At 38.6% G+C, this 19,462-nt stretch overlaps 1 protein-coding gene and 1 long non-coding RNA gene across 6 annotated transcripts in view; one reads left to right on the plus strand and one right to left on the minus strand.

Annotated features, from left to right (window-relative positions):
• LOC132597668 (uncharacterized) overlaps nt 1-7,969 on the minus strand; it is a 189,195-nt gene extending 181,226 nt beyond the window's left edge. For all 5 annotated transcript variants that reach the window (XR_009564872.1, XR_009564869.1, XR_009564871.1 and 2 more), the window contains exon 1: nt 7,750-7,969. This is a non-coding gene — a long non-coding RNA (uncharacterized lncRNA). The remainder of the gene's footprint in view (nt 1-7,749) is intronic.
• A 96-nt stretch (nt 7,970-8,065) lies between these two features.
• Nucleotides 8,066-19,462, plus strand: part of ZNHIT6 (zinc finger HIT-type containing 6) — a 58,338-nt gene continuing 46,941 nt past the window's right edge. Inside the window, exons 1-5 of the mRNA XM_030866114.3 lie at nt 8,066-8,936; nt 10,084-10,149; nt 10,237-10,343; nt 10,429-10,514; nt 18,218-18,321. Of these exons, the coding sequence (XP_030721974.1) occupies nt 8,266-8,936; nt 10,084-10,149; nt 10,237-10,343; nt 10,429-10,514; nt 18,218-18,321 (1,034 nt within the window). The 5' untranslated portion in view covers nt 8,066-8,265. The remainder of the gene's footprint in view (nt 8,937-10,083; nt 10,150-10,236; nt 10,344-10,428; nt 10,515-18,217; nt 18,322-19,462) is intronic.

Below are 19,462 nucleotides of genomic sequence, written 5' to 3' on the forward strand. Positions count from 1 at the left end.
TACAAATGAAGCAACTGACAAGAGATTAATCTCCAAAATATACAAATAGCTCATGCAGCCCAATATCAAAAAAACAAAAAAAACCCAATCAAAAAATGGGTGAAAGATCTAAATAGATATTTGCCCAAAGAAGACATACAGATGGCCAGAAAGCACATGAAAAGATGCTCAACATCACTACTTATTAGAGAAATGCAAATCAAAACTACAATGAGGTATCACCTCACACCAGTCAGAATGGTCATCATCAAAAAGTCTACAAGCAATAAAAGCTGGACAGGGTGTGGAGAAAAGGGAACCCTTCTACACTGTTGGTGGAAATGTAAATTGGTAGAGCCACTATGGAGAACAGTATGGAGGTTCCTTCAAAAACTAAAAACACAGTTGCCATACGATCCAGCAATCCCACTTCTGGGCATACATCTGGAGAAAATCATGCTTTGAAAAAATATATGCACCCCAATATTCATTGCAGCACTATTTATAATAGCCAAGACATGGAAGCAACCTGAGTGTCCATTGACAGAGGAATGCATAAAGAAGATGTGGTACAGATATACAATGGACTATTACTCAGACATAAAAAAGAATGAAATAATGCCATTTGCAGCAATATGGATGGACTTAGAGATTATTATAGTTATGCAAGTCAGACAGAGAAAGACAAATATCATATAATAGCACTTATATGTAGAATCTTAAAAAAAAAAGATACAAAATAACTTAATTACACAACAGAAGCAGACTCACAGACATAGAAAACAAACACGTTTACCAAAGGGGAAAGGTGGGGGGAGGGATAAATTAAGAGTTTGGGATTAACATATACACACTACTATATATGAAATACATGCTCAACAAGGACCTACTGTATAGCACAGGGAACTCTACTCAATATTCTTTAATAATATATATGGGAAAAGAATCTGAAAAAGAGAATTATACATATATGTATAACTGAATCATTTTGCTGTACACCTAAAACTGACACAACATTGTAAATCAACTCTACTCCAATATAAAATAAAAATGTTAAAAAAATATCAAAAACAATATGTGAAACAAGCTTTATCTTGATTCAAACTATTCCAGAAGATAAATCTAAGAAAAAAGTTATAAAACCTATTTTTAAACAACAGCATCAAGAAAAATAAGTATATGCAATCCCTAGTTGACTACTCAGAAGGGTAATATTCATTTAGATGTATCTAAAAATAAACAGTTTTACTATACTATGATCACACTTAATCCATGCATACCCTCCGGATAAGCCAAAAGAATGTCTCACTTTGTCCATTTCAGTAGAGACAACTACTTTGAACTCTAGCAACCCATAGCATTCTAAGGACCTCCAAGAATTCCACAACGTTTTTTACCTTCTCCTGGCTCAAAACTTTATGCATAAATGGTTATGTAAAAAATCCAGAATCAGAGAGACAGAAAAAAAGAGAGAGAGAGAGAGAGGGACACATTGAGAATGAGAAAAGAAAAACCATAACTCTAAGGCTCTAAAAAGCCTTGAATTTTAGGCGTAAGTTTCACATATTTTTTGGAAAAAGTCTCCCAATTCTGAATTCATTCAATTAAAACTAAGCAATTCAAAAACAACAAAAAACAAACAAACTTATGTACACTGTTGGTGGGAATATGAATTCACACAGTCACTGTGGAAAACAGTATGGAGGTTTCTCAAAAAACTAAAAATAGAAGTACTATATGACCCAGCAATTCCACTCCTGGGTATATATCTGCAGAAAACAAAAACACTAATTTGAAAGGACACATGCATCCCAATGTTCATAGCAGCATTATTTACAATTGCCAAGATATGGAAGCAACCTAAGGGTCCATCAACAGATGAACAGGTAAAGAGGAGGCGGTATGTCTTTACAATGGAATACTACTCAGCCATAAAAAAGAACGAAATTTTGCCATTTGCAGGAACATGGATGAACTTGGAGGGCATTATGCTAAGTGAAATAAGACAGATAATGCATGATATCACTTATATGTGGAATCTATAAAATACAACAAACTAGTGAATATAACTGTTACTCAATCCAAGTCCATGTGCCCAACACAGCGTGAAGCCAAACAATATCAAAATGTTGGAGTCTGGAGCAGAGAAAGCAAGGCCATGCAAGGAGACGGATGGCTCAGGCCTTAAAAACCCCAAACTCCCCGAAAGCTTCTAGCAAAGCCTTTTATAGGAAAGGTGAGGGAGGGGCGTGGTTAGTTGTTGCAAACTTCTTGGTGTCAGATCCTTCGTTTTTGAGGTCAGGTCATAGGTCATGATGTTCCTGTAAACCTCCACTGAAACAAAGGTTATTCTCTGTTCTGACGAGAAAGGGCAAGGACCCAAGGTTCAACTTTTGACCTCCGAGGTCCAAGCCCTGTCTAAAAGGAAGGGGTCCCTTCGCGGTCTGGTTACCCTGCCCAGGAGCCTTCGTCCAGTGCCCAGATGCAGCTGGGGAGGCAGATCTCAGTTGGTGGCGCCCTCAGGGCCAAGTCCCAGACCCTGCCCAGCCATCACCAGTGAGGGAGCAAAGTGCCCAGGACTCAACTGGCCCTCAGGCTCCTCAGGCCACCCAAACGGGTGCCGGATTTCCCGGACTGCGACCCATGGTCACGCCTGCCACCGTTAGGTCGCAGAGGTGGGGATGGGGGAGAGGGTCGCTGCTGCTTCAAGGCCTGGGTCCGGCCAGTGGGTGGCTGTGGTGAGGGCTCTGGAGCCCTGCAGGACACAGCACTCAGCCTGTCCCCGGCTCCCCAGCTCACCCGCCGGCCCAAGGCCAGGGAGCCTGGAGGGCCCCGAGGAGAAGGCCAAGATCCGCCTCTCACGGCACTCTCTGCCCCGAGGAACACTGCATGAAGACTGTTGGCAGAGTGGGACCTCTAACCCGCCAAGCGCTAACGGTCGTGGGCTAATAGCTGTGCGCTCGCCCCGCCGCTATTACATAACACAAAAGAAGACTCACAGATATAGAGAACAAGCTACTGGTAGCCACTTGGGTTGGCGGGGGCAGGAGGGGCAATATAAGAGTTGGGGAGTGCGAGGTACAAACAGGCTCAAGGATGTATTGTACCAACACAGGGAATACAGCCAATGCTGTGTAATAACTAAATGGAAAATAACCTTGTAAAATTGTATTACATTTTTAAAATTTTTTAAACTTAAAAAGTAAAAGATAACATAAGAAAAAATAGGCAAAAGATTTGAATAAACATTTCACTAATAAACATTTCACATACAAATGACCAGTAAGCACATGAAAAGATACTCAACATCATTACTAGTTATTAAGAAAATGCAAATTAAATTCACAATGAGATACCACTATATACCCATAATCAAAAAGACTGACCATACCAAATTCGGGCAAGAAATGCAGAGAAACTGGAACCCTAATACTTTGCCAGTGGGAATGTAAAATGGAATAGCTATTTTGGGAAACAGTTTGACTATTCCTTAAAAAATTAAACATAAACTTTCTACATGGCCCAGAAATTCCACTCCCAAGTACCTATCTACTCAAGGGAAATGAATATATATGTATACACAAAGACTTATATGTGAATGTGGAAGCAGAATTATTCATAATACCAAACCTGGAAGCAACCCAAATGTCCATCAGCTAGTAAAGGAATGAACAAAATGTGATATATCTATACAATGGAATATTATGCAGAAATAAAAAGGGAACAAACTACCAATACATGCTACAACATGGGTAAGCTTCAAAAACTTTATGCTAAATGAAAGAAGCCAAACTCAAAAGACCACATATTGTATGATTTCATATGACACTTCCAAGAAAGGCAAATCTATACAGAAAGGAAACAGATCAATGGTTGCCTGGGAACAGAGATTGACTGCAAATGGAAACAATGGAATTTGGGGCGAAGATGGAAATGTTCTAAAACTGGACAGTTGTGATGGTTGCACAACTCCATAAATTTAAAGTTAGGTAGGTTTATAATAGGTGTATCTTTTTAATAGGTGTATTTTTATGTGAATTATACCTCAAGGAAGCTGTTACAAATAACACACAATAAAACAACACTATGTATTTCACAAAGACGTGTTTACATAAGGAACCATATCAAATGCATGAGAGTGAGGGGGAGGGTAATGAGAGTGGAGATGGACAAATGACGAAAACATTAAAGAAAGGATTGTTGCACATGGTGAGAATGTGCCGAGAACTGGGTAATGTGATTATCTCAGCTTTGTCCTCCACAGTCTGAAAGAGAAAACAAGCTGTTACCAGTGAAGCTTTCAAAATTACTAGTAGAATGAGGAAAATAATACTTATAATTACAAAATGCTTTACTGTTTAAAAGCTCACATACATTTTCTCATTTAATTTCTCAAAACAGCTCTGTTAAATAGGTATAACTATCTCCATTTTACAGATGAAGAAACCAAATTAGATGTGGCGTGGTCACACAACTAGTGGCTACTAATAGCTAGTAGCACGTAGCTTGGAGACTTAAACCCAGTACTTTTCCCATTGTCATCAGAGAACACTGCCCAGATCAAACTGGTCTTCCTTGACAACTCCACAATCATGTTTACACTAAGAGATCCTACCCCCTTTACTTTGCTTATCCAATCAGACTCTTCCCCAGACATTTGGAATTAGACAATAGTGAGTCTCCATGACTACACGCACTGAGGATATATAAACCCGGGGGTTGTGGAGTGGCTGTATTTCTTAACAAGGTACATGGAAAAGAGAGACAACTGGCCTTAAAGAAAGAAGAACGAAGCTGATTCAGTGACAAAAGGCCCTGTGGCCACCGAGGCAAGCACACATTCACACTGTGGTAGCCATGGAGAGGTGCCACTGAGATCCCCCTTCAAAGAGCTTGATACGCAGCCACAAGAAGTGCAGTCATCAGCCTCCAGCTGTCAGCTCCACCTGCAGAGAAGCCTACTGCCCAAGATCACGCCCTTTCTGGGGCAGCCTGCATCAGGTGACTGAGTGGGATCAGATATAAAGCATGGAGCAGTTCCGCCTGATGCAGGACACTCGAAAGAAAACGCTTTCTCCAGAGTTACCCGGCAAGTTGGCCAAGGATTTGTCAGACCTGCATCACATCTTAAATTCTCTCTTTGACCTATCCTGCTTCCTCCTCCTTCCTTTCACAGGCATTGAACCCTAATAACTCCTATCAGCATCTGTTTCTCAGTAACCCAACATGCAACCCATCACAACACATGCCCACAAGATAAAATTCAGGCTTCCAGGCTTTCTGGTTCCTGCCTCTTGTGTGGGCCCAGCTGCACTTCCACTTTCCAGCCTTTATTTTAACCAGGCTCAGGTGCGAACAAAGGCTTTGACCAGATCATTAATTTTCTGTTAGAGTACTGCCATTAGTAGCCACGTAATCTTGAGCAAATCATTTTATTTCTCTGGGTCTTCACTTTCTTACCTGTCCATTAAGTGATCAGGAAAGGACCTCCTAATCTTTACCCTACAGTCAACCAGACAGCTGATTACACACTGCCTGCTGAGCCACCAAAATGGTTTTAACCGTCCATAATATACACCTCACATGGTATTTCAGTTTAGCTTAGATGCTTTCCTAGAAAGTATCCCCAGCTTTCTAGCTGTTAAATTGAACTTAACTATGATTTCGGCAAAGGGCCAGCTCCCAAAGTGAGTAGGAGAGCTGCACCATGGATGCCTGGTGCAGGGCTGGGAGACAGAGATGATAGAGGATGGCATGAAAGTTTAATCCTATACTGCAGGAGCTGGGCTTGTCCCTCTACTCCACTGAGGTAGAAAAGGGAGGGAAAGGGGTTTGAGGAACTGGATAGGAATTCAACGATAGCCCCCCAAATAACTCCATCCCCCCATCCCTGCCATGTCTGTCCCTGCAGGCAATACCCTTGCTCTATACTCCAAAAACCCAAAGTTCTCTCCGGCAGGACCACTCAAGTTCCCCTTTTCCTTCAAAACTGCCATTTAACAACATCACCACAACCTCTGATACCTCCATCAAAACTACAGTCCTAAAGTGTTGATTGTTTAACTTAGTTAATTGACTAGCTGTGATACTCTCAAGAATCCTTACTGGTTTAACGATATTCCCTCCAGTGAGTGTGAAAAAAACACACAGATTACAAGAACAAATGTAGGAAAATGACAAATATCCAAAATACCCCAAAGCGTTTTTGCTTCTGGTGTCTGATTTGTAGTTTCACAACTTTCTCTGTGATTTTAAATAGACATCCGTTATTCTCATGGGAATAAACACTTCCTCTTGTTCTCATGCCCCAAATGTTGTCTTTAGCAAAGCCACATGGATTCTTTCTGTCATTTAGCCCCTATTCCTAGTATAAACATGTAATCTGGCCTGCAAATCTGAGACAGGTGGAACCTGGGACCCTTTGCTGCAGTGCTTGCACCTGGACAAAGAGTAACAGAATACAAAGAAACTATAAGGGACTAAAAATAACTGTGTGCAGGTGCAGGTGGGGCAAATTAAAAACAACAAGATACAAAAAGACCAAAAACCCAACTGCCACTTCTCAGGAGTCTGCAGCAAAAGCAGGGTACTGCACTTGCACCCTGCACACAGCACCACCAAGGAGATAGGCAGACCACCTAAGCCACCCCTCAGGTGGACCCCTGACCCACCCCTATCCTCACCGCATGTAAAGGAACCAGCTCCCTCCTGCCCCACCCCCACCCCAAGGGCCAACAAAGGCACCTGTTATTTGTTTTCGCTCCCTTGTGCTGCAGCACTAGTCCCAATAAACTCTTGCCTGATTTTCTTATCTGGCCTCTATCAATTTCTATTGATTAAGGAATCCAAGAATCCTGGTCGGTAACAGGGTTATCAGTCAGGCTCTTTTTGACTCCATGGGTAGCTGGCACCTCTAAGTATACTGACAAAACACTGTCCATATGACTCCTTTGCAAGCCTCTTCCTCATAACCCATAAAAAAATTTTACGAAACTTTCCCAACTTACTTCAATGCTCCTTCCAGCGCTACAGTATCAGTGGAGCCCCAACTAAGGTTTCAAAATTTCCTCATTCTGCTCACCCATCAAAATTCCCATTCCCTGATGAACATGTGAATGAGTGATAACAGTTAAATGCCCTGCAAACCATAACAGGATTTGAGGGATTGGCACAAAGCAGCCCACAGCTAAAAATCCATTTCTTTGAAGTCTCCTTATGCAGAGAGAAAAATAGGAATCTCACAGACATTATGTAAAGATTAGGTGAAAATGCCTAATGCTCAGTATGTAATATTAATTTTCAAAAGTAACTGAAACGGATGCCAGGCTAGTTTTTGTTTTCTGTGTTTTGGGTTTTTTTTAAGATGTTCTAGTCCTGGGGGTTGAATTTTTGGCCCAGTCTTTAAATATGTGATATATATATATATACACATATATACATATATAATCCTTGACTGTTGTATCTCTGCTTTTATTTGGTTCTTTAACATCTCTCTCTCTCTCTCTCTCTCTCTCTCTCTCTCTCTCTATATATATATATATTCTCTCTCTTAGAGAGAATCTTGTAAGATGCTGTAAATGGGGAACTGGCTGATGCCGGCTGTTACGGACAAAGAAGTGAAAGAATTAAAGTTAATGCCCTCTTTCCTACCTGAAACCTATCAGGATTCCCAGTAATAATAGCGACCATATGTTGAGTTTCATCACTGCTAGCTTATTTCCATGCATGATTACACTTAATCATCAAAATAAACCAAAAGATTTGTAATACCATCGTCTCTGGAGTACTGCTGAAGAAACTGAAGCGTGGAGAGGCGTAATATCAGGTGTTTCTTCCATTTTCATGCAAGTTCAGAACAGATTACGGTGGCCTTCCAATTACAAAGCTGTGAGGGTCCCGCTTCTCCGCCCCCCGGCGCGGAGACGCTCTCTTTAAGCGGAAGCGTGTGGCCACGTGCATAGGGCGCGGCCTCCCCAAGGGAAGGGTGTGGCGAAACCCCGCCCCGAAGGCGGGATGACAGTGGGCGTAGCCTCACGCGGATCCCGTAGGATCTGTGCCGGACTGCAGCAAGCCGTAAAGAGCTCCACGAGTCGTGAAGCGGCAATGTGCGGAAGCGTTGCTTTACGACTGTTTGGACAGACGCGCCGGATCGGCGTTTTCTGCTTGCTGCTTCTCTGATCCACACGTGGGCCGCTGTCGGTGTTGTAGCCAGAAGTTCATTCCTATTGGCGTGGACCAGCCATATTGAAGGACAGAGTGGCAACGGAGGTCAAGGATCTTGAGCTGATGGATTTTGCTGCTGAAAATGAGGAGACGTCGGGAAGAGGTCTCCAGAGTGGAGCTGAAGGGGCGCGGCTAAGTCTCGAGTCAGATGGAGAGAGAGCCAGGGGCACAGTAGGGACCGAGGAGGCCGGCAGTGGAGAGGCGGGGAATGGACCGACCGGAATGGGGAAGACAGGGGAAGGGGAAGAAGGAAATGGACCAAGGGCAGAGGAGATGCGAGTGGACCTAGCAGTTGTGAAGCAAGAAGTAATGGACTGGTCAGAAATGGAAGAAGGTATGCGGAATGACCAGTGGGTAAAGCAGGAGGTGGAGGATGGGCCTGAGGTGAAAGAGGAAAAACCAGGCACGTTGGAGGTGAAGCAGGAGACGGATAGTAGTTTGATGCTAAAAGAAGAGAAAGTGGAAGAACCAGAGCTAAAGGAAGAGAAAGTGAAGGTGAAGGAAGAAGTGATAGACTGGCTGGAAGTGAAGGAAGAGAAGAAAGATAGCTTGAAGATTAAAGGGGAGGAGATGTTTCTTGATCAGAACGTAAAGAAGGAGGAAATAATGGATGAAGTGTGTGTAAAAGAAGAGAAGTATTTCCCTAAAGAAGAAGTGATGGATGATACAAAGGTGAAAGAAGAGCCTCAGATAAATCCCCCAGTGGGCTCCAAGCGGAAACTGGCCATGTCAAGGTAGGGCAAGGAGATTTCCATTGGGGCAATAAAGCTGTGGAATTCTCTGTTGTCTAGACTGAAAGAAATTACACTACCAGAAGGGTGTGGAATAATGATAAATAAGTGCCAGTTTGGGTCACTGGAGCCTGAATGATGGGGGGGAGGGCGGTTGGGAAGGGAGGGTTTTGTCAGATGACAATAAATTCAGTGAAAATATGTGAGGTTGGTACTAGTGTCCAGTGGCCAAGTTAGGAAGTGAAAATTCTTGGGGCCAGAAAGCCCTTGTACCAGAATCTGGCTTGACTTAATATGCTCTTGGCTCAGTATTCTTTTGAGAGAGGATAGGTGTGAGGAAAAGTCTAATAAAACCAACAAGGATAAAGTGGAGTAAGTTAAAATTAGACAAAATACACTTGAACTCACCCAACTGTCTAGTTTCTCTATGGGTACTATGAACATTTATTGCTTTTGATTTAATTTCCTTATAGTGTGATAATGAGGCAGCATAGGAAATAAGAGTAGTCAGTTTCTTGGGATTATCACTGTCTCGAACACTTTAAAACAGAAGTAGCTGTAGTTTGATTGTCAGTATCCCAAGATCCTAAAAGAACAGTTGAAGACAGATGCTGGATAATAGCATTTCTAGATTATTTTGACGCCCATTCTAGGTTGGGTGAGGAGTTGAGAAAGAAAGATTCAACTGCTACTCTCTAAATTTGCCTGGGTCTTATATCTTTTTCTGGTGTGTCTGCCTTTGAGATAAATAAACATAGCTCATGGATTGGACTTCTGGGTATGTGCACGCACACAATTGTTAACAGTGTCAATAGTTAAAAGTTAAAATATCGAATGATCTCATTCTCAGATTATAGTAGGAAAGGAAGTCAAAGTGAGATGATTTTTTTAAATTTAATACGTGTTTTCTTGAATTACATATCAGTAACAACATTGTAAATGTAGTTGTCATTTCCTAGAGGAGAATTTTCTAATGATGTTTGACAGTTATCAAGTATTTCTTAAGAGTTACTTGCATCTACTTTATTCACTATGATTACATGTCTGTAAATTGATTGTGATGAGTAATTGACTCAGCATTAAAAGTTTATAAATAAACATGTAAAATTAATATTTGATAACTTATCAAGTTTCATGTGGGCTTTTGTAGATGTGAAACTTGTGGTACAGAAGAAGCAAAGTACAGATGTCCACGTTGTATGCGCTATTCCTGCAGGTATGTATGTCATTTCCTACCCTGTTATCTCTGCCTGTATCCTTTTTACCTCAAAGTGTAAAAGTACCTCCTCTTTTGTCTCTTCAGTTTGCCCTGTGTAAAGAAACACAAAGCAGAACTGACATGTAATGGAGTTCGAGATAAAACTGCATATGTTTCAATGCAACAGTTTTCTGAAATGAATCTCCTAAGTGGTAAGCCATCTTCTGCATAGCCGATTGATGCTTCCTGGCCATTGGCATATATCATTTGTTTATTTTTCTATTTCGATATTTGTAGATTATCGATTTTTGGAAGATGTGGCAAGAACAGCAGACCATATTTCTAGAGATGCTTTCTTAAAAAGACCAATAAGCAATAAACATGTAAGTATTTCTTCTACTCCCTTCCAGTTAGAATTTCTTCTAATGAATTAGATTCTTTTTTTTTTTTCACTCATCAAATATATTAAGTTACTAGGGATACAGCAGTGACCAAAACAAAGTCCTTCTCCTCATGGAGCTTGTATTGTAGCAGGAGAGACAGGAGATGAGTAGAGGAACAAATATAATTTCAGGTTACGTTAAGTGCATCTGGAAGATAGGACACAGGAAATTAAAGAAAATGAAAATGGTGTTTGTTTGCTGGGGGAGGAGGGTGTTATAAGGGTACTATTTTCCATACAGTAGTCAGGAAAGGCTTCTCTGAAAGATGACATTTAAGCAGCAGTCTGAATGATGAGAAAGAGGCAGTCATGTGAAGGTTTGGAAAAAGACTTTCCAGGTAGAGACAAAAGTAAAGAATGAGTCAGGGGCTTCCCTGGTGGCGCAGTGGTTGGGAGTCCGCCTGCCGATGCAGGGGACACGGGTTCGTGCCCCGGTCCTGGAGGATCCCACGTGCCGTGGAGCGGCTGGGCCCGTGAGCCATGGCCGCTGGGCCTGCGGGTCCAGAGCCTGTGCTCCGCGACGGGAGAGGCCACAGCAGTGAGAGGCCTGCGTACCGCAAAAAAAAGAAGAAAGTCAGGGATGAAGTTAGGGTGTTTGAGGAGTTAAAAGAGGGGCAAGGTGACAAGCGTAGTTGAGTGAGGAGCATGTAGAATGTGAGGTTAAAGAAACTAGTGAGGGCTCCTAATGTATTCGAAGTAAAAATGGAAGCCATGGGTGGACATTGAGCCTGTTTGCTTTTTGAAAGATCACTCTTGCTGCTCTCTGGAAAGTGGACTTGAGTAGGCAAGAGTGGAAGATTGGAAGCTGAGAGACCAGTTATAAGGCTGTTGTTGTGGTTCTAGTCAGAGAGGATGCTGTTAGAATTATTGGGAAGTGATTACACTTCCCAATTCCTTCAAAATTCCCAATTGAATTTTGAAGGAAGAGCTAACAGGACTTGTTTTAATATACTTAATTTTCATACTTTTCATACTTTCATCCCTTTTTCATTCCTTATGCACTATGCAAAATTAAAAACTTACATATTTGAAGTATTTTGCAACAGCCATTGTTCTAAAATAATATTATTAAATCACATCATGGAATTATGTTCATTTTTCAATACCATTTTGGTATTGGAGTTGCAGAATTTTAGTACCTTTTAAACAGTTTATTTTATTGGTGTTTTTGGTACAGACATGACATTACCCACATCTGAAAGAAAAATTACCATGCACCAAGTCTTTTTTTCCCCTCAAGCTTAATTAGACATAATTAAATTCTACTTAAAAGATAAATTACTTTTTAAAATTTTTTTTGTGAAATATGACATGCATATAAAAAAGCATAAAATAGAAATACACCTTTTTTTTTTTGGTTACGTTGGATCTTCATTGCTGCACGTGGGCTTTCTCTAGTTGCGGCGAGCAGGGGCTAATATTCATTGCGGTGCATGGGCTTCTCATTGTGGTGGCATCTCTTGTTGCGGAGCACAGGCTCTAGGCGCATGGGCTTCGGTAGTTGTGGTGCACGGGCTCAGTAGTTGTGGCTCACGGGCTCTAGAGAGCAAGTTCAGTAGTTGTGGCGCACAGGCTTAATTGCTCCGCAGCATGTGGGATCTTCCCAGACCAGGGCTCGAACCTGTGTCCCCTGCATTGGCAGGTGGATTCTTAACCACTGCGCCACCAGGGAGGTCCAGAAATACACAATTTAATGAATAATTATGCAGTAAACATCCATGTAACTACCACCTAGGTCAAAAATAGAACATTACCAGCTTCTCAAAAGTTCCTGCCACCAGCTTATGCCCTTTCCTGAACCATTCTTATTTCTGGATTTTCTGTAATAAATGGACTCTGGGTTTTCTAAATTTTAGAAACAGTGAACACTTCTGTTTAGGAATTGTGGTTTGCTTATACATATGTTTTTCTGGGGTTTATACCTAGAAGCTGAATTGCTTTGTTGTGGCGTATGCATATCTTCAATTTGACTATACGTTACCAAAACATTTTCCAAAGTGGTGATACCAGTTTATACTCACAGTAGTGTTTAAGTGTACCTGTTGTCGCATCCTCTCCAATACTTGACTTGGTCAGAGTTTCTGAGTTTTTGTCAATTTGATGGCTGTGTTATTTTATTATGGTTTTTAATTTGTAGTCTGATTCTTAAAGAGATTGAGCACCTTTCAAATATTTTATTGGCCAATTGGATATTCTTCTTTGTGGTATGCCTGTTAAGCCTTTTGTTCATCTTTTCATTCGTCAGTTGTTTTTTCTTACTGGTTTGTAGTAATTCTTTGTATTTTTAGATGCTAGTTGTTAGTTGGTTGTATGTGTTGTAAATTCCTTCTTTCATTCTGTGGCTTGTCTTTTTACTCTCTTTAGTGTTTTATGGTAAACAGATGTTCCTAATTTTCATGTAGTAAAAATTGTTGTATGTTTCCTTTATAGTTAATAGTTTTATGAGTTTATAAAGAAATCCTTCCCTACCTTGTTATGAAGCTATTCTCCTGTAACTTCTCTAAAAGCTTTACAGTGTTGCATCTCCCATTTATGTCTGTAAACATGGAATTGATTTTTGTCTAGCATGTCAAGTGGAGGTCCTATGTAATTTTCCACATGGATAATCTACTTTTTCTAGCATCATTTATTGAAAAAATTCATCCTTTCCCTACTGCACTGCAGGACCATCTTTGTCATATATCAAGCATCCATATATGCTTGGGTCAGTTTCTGGCCTGTCTGTTCATTCTGGTGGTCCTCTTATCTATCCACACCAATGCTCAATACTCTAAACTATTGTAGTCTTTTACTGAAACTCACTGAAAAAGTAAGTCCTCCCACTTCATTCATTTTTTAGAATATAGCCATTTTTCTAGAATATTTTCTGGAGTATTTTCTAAAATATGGCTGTGGCTCTTTGTAATTTTATACAAATATGAAAAATCAGCCTATTGATTGTACAGTCCTACCTTCCCCACCTGGGAATTTTGATTGGGGTTGCATTTATTTTGTAGAGTTACTTGAGTGATTGGATTTTACAGCATTGAATGTTTAAATCCTTGACTGTTGTATCTCTGCATTTATTTGGTTCTTTAACATCTCTACAACTTTCTCAGTGAAGGTCTTGTATATTTCTTATTAGATTTATTCTTGGGCACTTTATTTTTTCATACTATTTTAAGTAGTGTTTTCTTTTTAATGTTTTATTATCTCTTTGCTGGTATTTAGGAATGAGATATTTTTGTTGTCTATTTTATAGTAGTAACCATATTAAAGTCTGTCCCAATACCTCATCTATAGATTCTTTGAGATTTTCTCTATAAACGGTTCACCACAATTTGTTTCTATCCTTCTGTCCTTGTTCTTTTATCTCTTTTTCTTGCCTTATTTGGTATAGCTAGGACTTCCAAGAATGTCAAATAGTGCTGATGATAGTAGATATTTATGTTGTAAGTAGAGGTGCATCCCTAGGTTTGATGATTTGCTGAAAGGATTCACAGGATGCAACATACAGTTGTACTCATGGCTAAAATTTATTACAGTGAAAGGATACAGAGCAAAATTAGCAAAAGGAAAAAGTATATGGGGCAAAGTCTGTAGGAATCCAGCCACAAGCTTCCCAAAGTCCTCTTCTATTGGAGTCACATCGTACGCAGTTAATTCCTCGGGCAATGGGTTATGATAATTAATGTTTGAAGTTATTGTCTACCAGGGAAACTCACTGCCCAAGGTTTTTATTGGGGGCTGATCGCAGAAACACCCTCGCCCTAGCACTTGCCAAATTCCATACTCCCAGAAGGGAAGCAGATAAAACCACATTTTCGTGCAATTTCAGCACAGTGAACCACTCTTATCATTTTAGGAAAAGTTTTATGTCAGTGTTGGGTCCATTTACCAGTCAGTCAAGTTCCCAGACACCAGCCAAGAGCCAATCTTGCCAACAGAACTTTCTAAGGATAACAGTCTCGGGCCTGGTATATTAACTGTTCTGTACATCTTTGTTTCATAACTCCTGATCATAGAGGGAAAAGTTTCAAGATTTCACCATGATGTTTGCTTTTAAATTTTTTGTAGATACAGTTTGATATTTAGATTAAAGAAGTTCTGTTCCTAGTTTGCTAACAGATGTTAACATGAATGGTGGTTATATTTTATCAAATGCTTTTTCTGTATTTGATTATTTCTTCTTTTAATATATAATATTCTAGTATGAATAATAATCCTTTAATCAATTTTCTATTGTAAGTTAAACTTGCATGGTATATTATTATCATACCCTGCTTTTTATACTTTGCAGAATTCAGTTGTATTATGTATATGTACACATTATCCATTCATTCATTTTTGCATTTCTGTCCATGAGTGAAATGACTTCTGATTTTCCTTTTTGGTATTCTTAGGTTTCTATATCATTGTGATTTTAGTTTCATAAAATTATTTGGGAATGCTCCCATTTTGGTCCTGGATACATTAACTAACATTGGGATTATTTCTTCCATGGGAGTTTGGTAAAATTTATTAATGGGCTTCTGAAGTTTATTCTTTACTGTTTATTGGACTATTTAGGTTTTCTCTGTCTTCTTGAGTCATTGTTAGTAGACTACATTTTTCTAAGAATTTTTCCATTTTACCTAAATTTTCAAATGCATTGGCATAAAGTTCTTCATATTTTCTTTTACATGTCTGTAGAAGTTGTATTATCATTTGTGATAATCCTTATTTGTGTCCTCTTCTTTTCTAGATCAGTTGCTATTGTGAATTCCTTTTCTATTTTGTTAATGTGTCCTCTTGACTTTTGTTATATCCTTTTATATTTTTAGCTTAATTGCATTGTGGTCAGAGAACATATTTTTTTCTGAGTTCATTCTTTTAAAATACGTTAAGACTTGTGTTTATGGCCCAGCATGTGGTCAGATTTTGTAATCTCTGTTTGCTTGGGAAAGAAAAATTATTCTGCATTTGCTAAATCTAGTATTCTAAATATATTCCTTTTAGGTCAGATTTGTTAATTATGTTGTTCAAATTATTTATAGTGCTACTGGGTTTTTTTTGTTTTTTGTCTGTTTTTCTATCAGTTACTGAGAGAGGTGTGTTAACATTTCCCAATAGATAAAATCAAAAGGATTTGTATGTTTCTCCTTGTGGTTCAGTTAGCTTTGCTTCATATGCTTTAAGGCTAAATTATTAGATGCATACTTCAGGAAATTCTTGGTGTATTTAACCTCTGGCATTATGATGTGACCCTTTTTGTCTCAAGCTTTTTGTGTACTTTATCTGGTATTGAACTATTTCAGTCCTTTGGTTGGTATTTGCATGGTGTATTTTGTCCCTTACTTTTACTTTAGGCCTTTTTGTATCTTTATGTTCTGGGTGTACCTTTTCAAAGTACCATATAATTGGGTTCCAGTTTTTCTCCATTCTGACAGTCTGGAACTTTTAACTGAATCATCAAATTCATTTACTTTTTAATAAAATTACCTATATATTTGACTTTAAATGTGTCACCTTACTTGTGCTATTTCTCCACTTGCTTTGTTTTGTTTTGTTCTTTTTCTTCTTGTCTTTTGGACTAATTGAGTAATTTCTTATCATTTGAATTTTTCTTTTATCAGTTTAGAACTTATATATCCTTTTTCTATCCTTTCATTGGTTAGGCTAGACATTGCATGCATACTTCATTTATCAGTATCTAAAGTTAATCAGTACCTTAAGCCAGTACTTAAACAATGCAATGACCTTAGAACTGGAGTTGGCAAACTTCTTCTGTAAAGAGTCAGATAGTAAACCTTTTTTTCAAACCTTATGGTTTCTGTCACAACTACTCAACTCTGCCACTGTAGCAAAAAAGCAGCCATGAATAATACATAAGCAAATGCACAGGGCTGTATTCCAACAAAATTTGTTTATAAAAATAGGCAGCAGGCAGGATTTGGCCCTAGTTTGCCAGCAGTTACCTTAGAACACTTAAATTCCATTTAATGCTCTACTGACTTTTCGTATTGTTTTCAGGTATTTAAATTGTCGTTTTTGTTTCAATCTCCATACAATAATTACTGTTTTATCCAGTCAGTGTTTGTTTTGGTTTATCTTCATATTTCCCACTTTCTTTGCTCTTTATTTTTTCTGCCATCATCTTAGACTTTCTGTCTGAGAGATCACTTTCTACCTCAAGTAGATCTTTTAGAATGTCCTTTAGAGAGAGTTTGCTGGTTGCCACCTCTTAGATTACTCTATTGGCATTTAAATCACTCTTAAATGATTTTTGTCTATAGAATTCTGGGTTCAGAATTACTCTTCCATTGTCTATGGCTTCCATTTTTATTGTTGTAAAGTCATTTGTCATTTTTAACTGCCTTTGAAATATTTTTTCTCTGAATGCATTCTTTTTATTGTTGGTCTTCTGCATTTTTTACTATACTGTGAAAATGCACCTTTCTTTTTATTTATCTTACTTGAGAATTATTAGATTTATTGAATCAGTGGAGTGTCTTTCAACAATTATAGGAAATTATCAGCTCATTTCTATTAAAATATTACTTGTGCTTTATTCATTCTCTCTTCTTCTAAAACTACCATTAAATGTGGCTTAGGCCTTCTCCCTATATCACACTTACCCCTTAACCTCTCCTGATTTTGTCATCTTTTTTATCTCTAATGCAAAATTTTAGTTTGGCTTATTTAAATATCTGCTGAGTCACTTTTTATAGTTTCTCTTCACTGCACATATTTTCAGGCTTTCTTTTATTCCTTTAAATTTTGCAGAGCAGTTCTGTAATCTGTGTATGATTTTTTTAGTGTCTGAATATATAGGGAGCTCTCTCAGCTACATCTTTTTTCTCTTTTGGTTCCAGTACACTGAGCCTTGTTTTCTTATATTGTTTATACTTTTTTGTTTTTTGTTGAGTACTGCTTTTTTTTTTTCCTTTAAATATTATTTGTGGGAATTTTTTGAAAGTTAGAAGAAACAGGCCTTCCTTTATTCTACCAGGTACCTAAGAACATTGCACATCTGGACTATCGTAAACCAAGTTGAAGGTTTAAGACTGTGTTAACCAAACAAGCAAGGCAAATCATTTCATGGGCTAGCATGGGCTCAACCAACCTACATGATCCATGGAGAACACATGTCAGAGCTAGAATTCTCATATCCCATTTTGTACATCCTACATCAGTGGCTACATTAAGTTAAGCCTTGTACTAGGCAGTGCCATAGTTCCTCCCTGAATGAAGCTACCTGACTAGTAATAGAAACAGGCATATATATATATATAGCTAACTATGGTATGAAACCATCAGTAAAAAAAGAAAGAACTGTATAGGTAATCCCTGTGATTGCTAAAACCTGTATTTTTTAAATCCCCATAAAATTCTTCTTTTGGCTTATAGAGTATATGGTTAAAATCACAGGCTCTGGAATTAGACAGACCTGGATTTGAATGTAGGCTTTACGTCTCAGAAATAGCTGAAATAGCAGAAATGGGAGTAATAATAGTACCTGCCTCATAGTATTGTGAGGATTAAATGAGGCATTGCTGTTTAGGGCAGTTTGTGAAACATAAGTACTCAATAAATCTTAACTATTATGTTTTGAACATTGTTTTACGTGCTTTTGGAATTTAAGGCATTTTAATATTAATTTGCCTATTTGTTTCTGGTTGTTAGATGTACTTTATGAAAAATCGTGCTCGAAAGCAAGGTATTAACTTAAAACTTCTACCCAATGGATTCACCAAAAGGAAAGAAAATTCAACATTTTTTGATAAGAAGTAAGTGTCTGACTTCTTTCTTAGTATATCAGATGTTCTGATTTGATTAGGAACATCTTTTAAGGTTTGGTTTACTATAGAACATTGCTACTTAAAGTGTGGTCTGTGAGGTGTTTGTTTTTGGTACAGGACAAGATGACTGCACAAATTGGAAATAAACATTTAGGAACTTATGCTAATTTTATGTCATGTGACTTTAATAACAGTTTGGGTTTGGGGTGTGTGTGTGTGTATGTGGTGAGAGATGGAGAGAGAGAGAAGAGAGTGTGTGTACATGTCTGTCCTTCTCTCTGAGATCTAAGATACCGTGAAAGTATTTCAGAAGCTTCAAGTACAAAGCAATAAGTCAAAGCAGAATTCCTGCATATTTTTAACCAGAGCAGCTTGGCTTTTATAATCCTTTTACTTTGGGATTCCAAATAGAATTTCATTTGAGAGCCAGTGATGGAGAAGAAGGGGAACTTGGAAAACATTTAGTCTGTAGTGAATCTGTGAATACAGATAATACATTAGAGATGAGTTTCCTGCTCTCTGAAAAGTGCTGGTTCAAAAAGGCCCCAGTAGTACAGAAAAGAACAGTATCCCAAAGTACTATAACTAGCCCACTAAATTATTGGATAATACCTTTCAAAAGTCAACATTCTGGATTTAGAGTCAAAAAACCTGAGTGAGTCCTCCCCGCTTCAGCCTCTTAGTAACTGTGAGGCCTTGAGCAAATTACTTCTTTTCTCCGGGCTCCATCGGCATAATGGTGGGGGTTGTACTAGGTAAACTGTAAGGTTCCCTCACAATTTTACTACATAAATTGAAGAGTCAGAATGATCAGAATTATTCTAATAAACCTTCCATCTTTTCAGAAGATATTATATTATTAGAGAATGGTGTTATCCACTTATTTTATGTTTCAAGACAAATATTTGTAAAGGTGGTTTTCCCTTTTTTTGGTTGGTTTCTAGGAGTAAAGTAATACTTTGCATTTATCAAATATGAGATGATTCTTTTGTGTATTTTGAAACTGACATATTTAGAAATAGACATAATTTGTTTGAAATTTAAGATAACTGGTTTGTGCCATCTGAAATATAAAATGTATTCCTGTTTTATGAAAGAAACCATTCAGAATGGTTTTACTACTACTAAT

Source organism: Globicephala melas, chromosome 1, assembly GCF_963455315.2.
Source record: "Globicephala melas chromosome 1, mGloMel1.2, whole genome shotgun sequence".
NCBI classification, from domain to species: Eukaryota; Metazoa; Chordata; class Mammalia; order Artiodactyla; family Delphinidae; genus Globicephala; species Globicephala melas.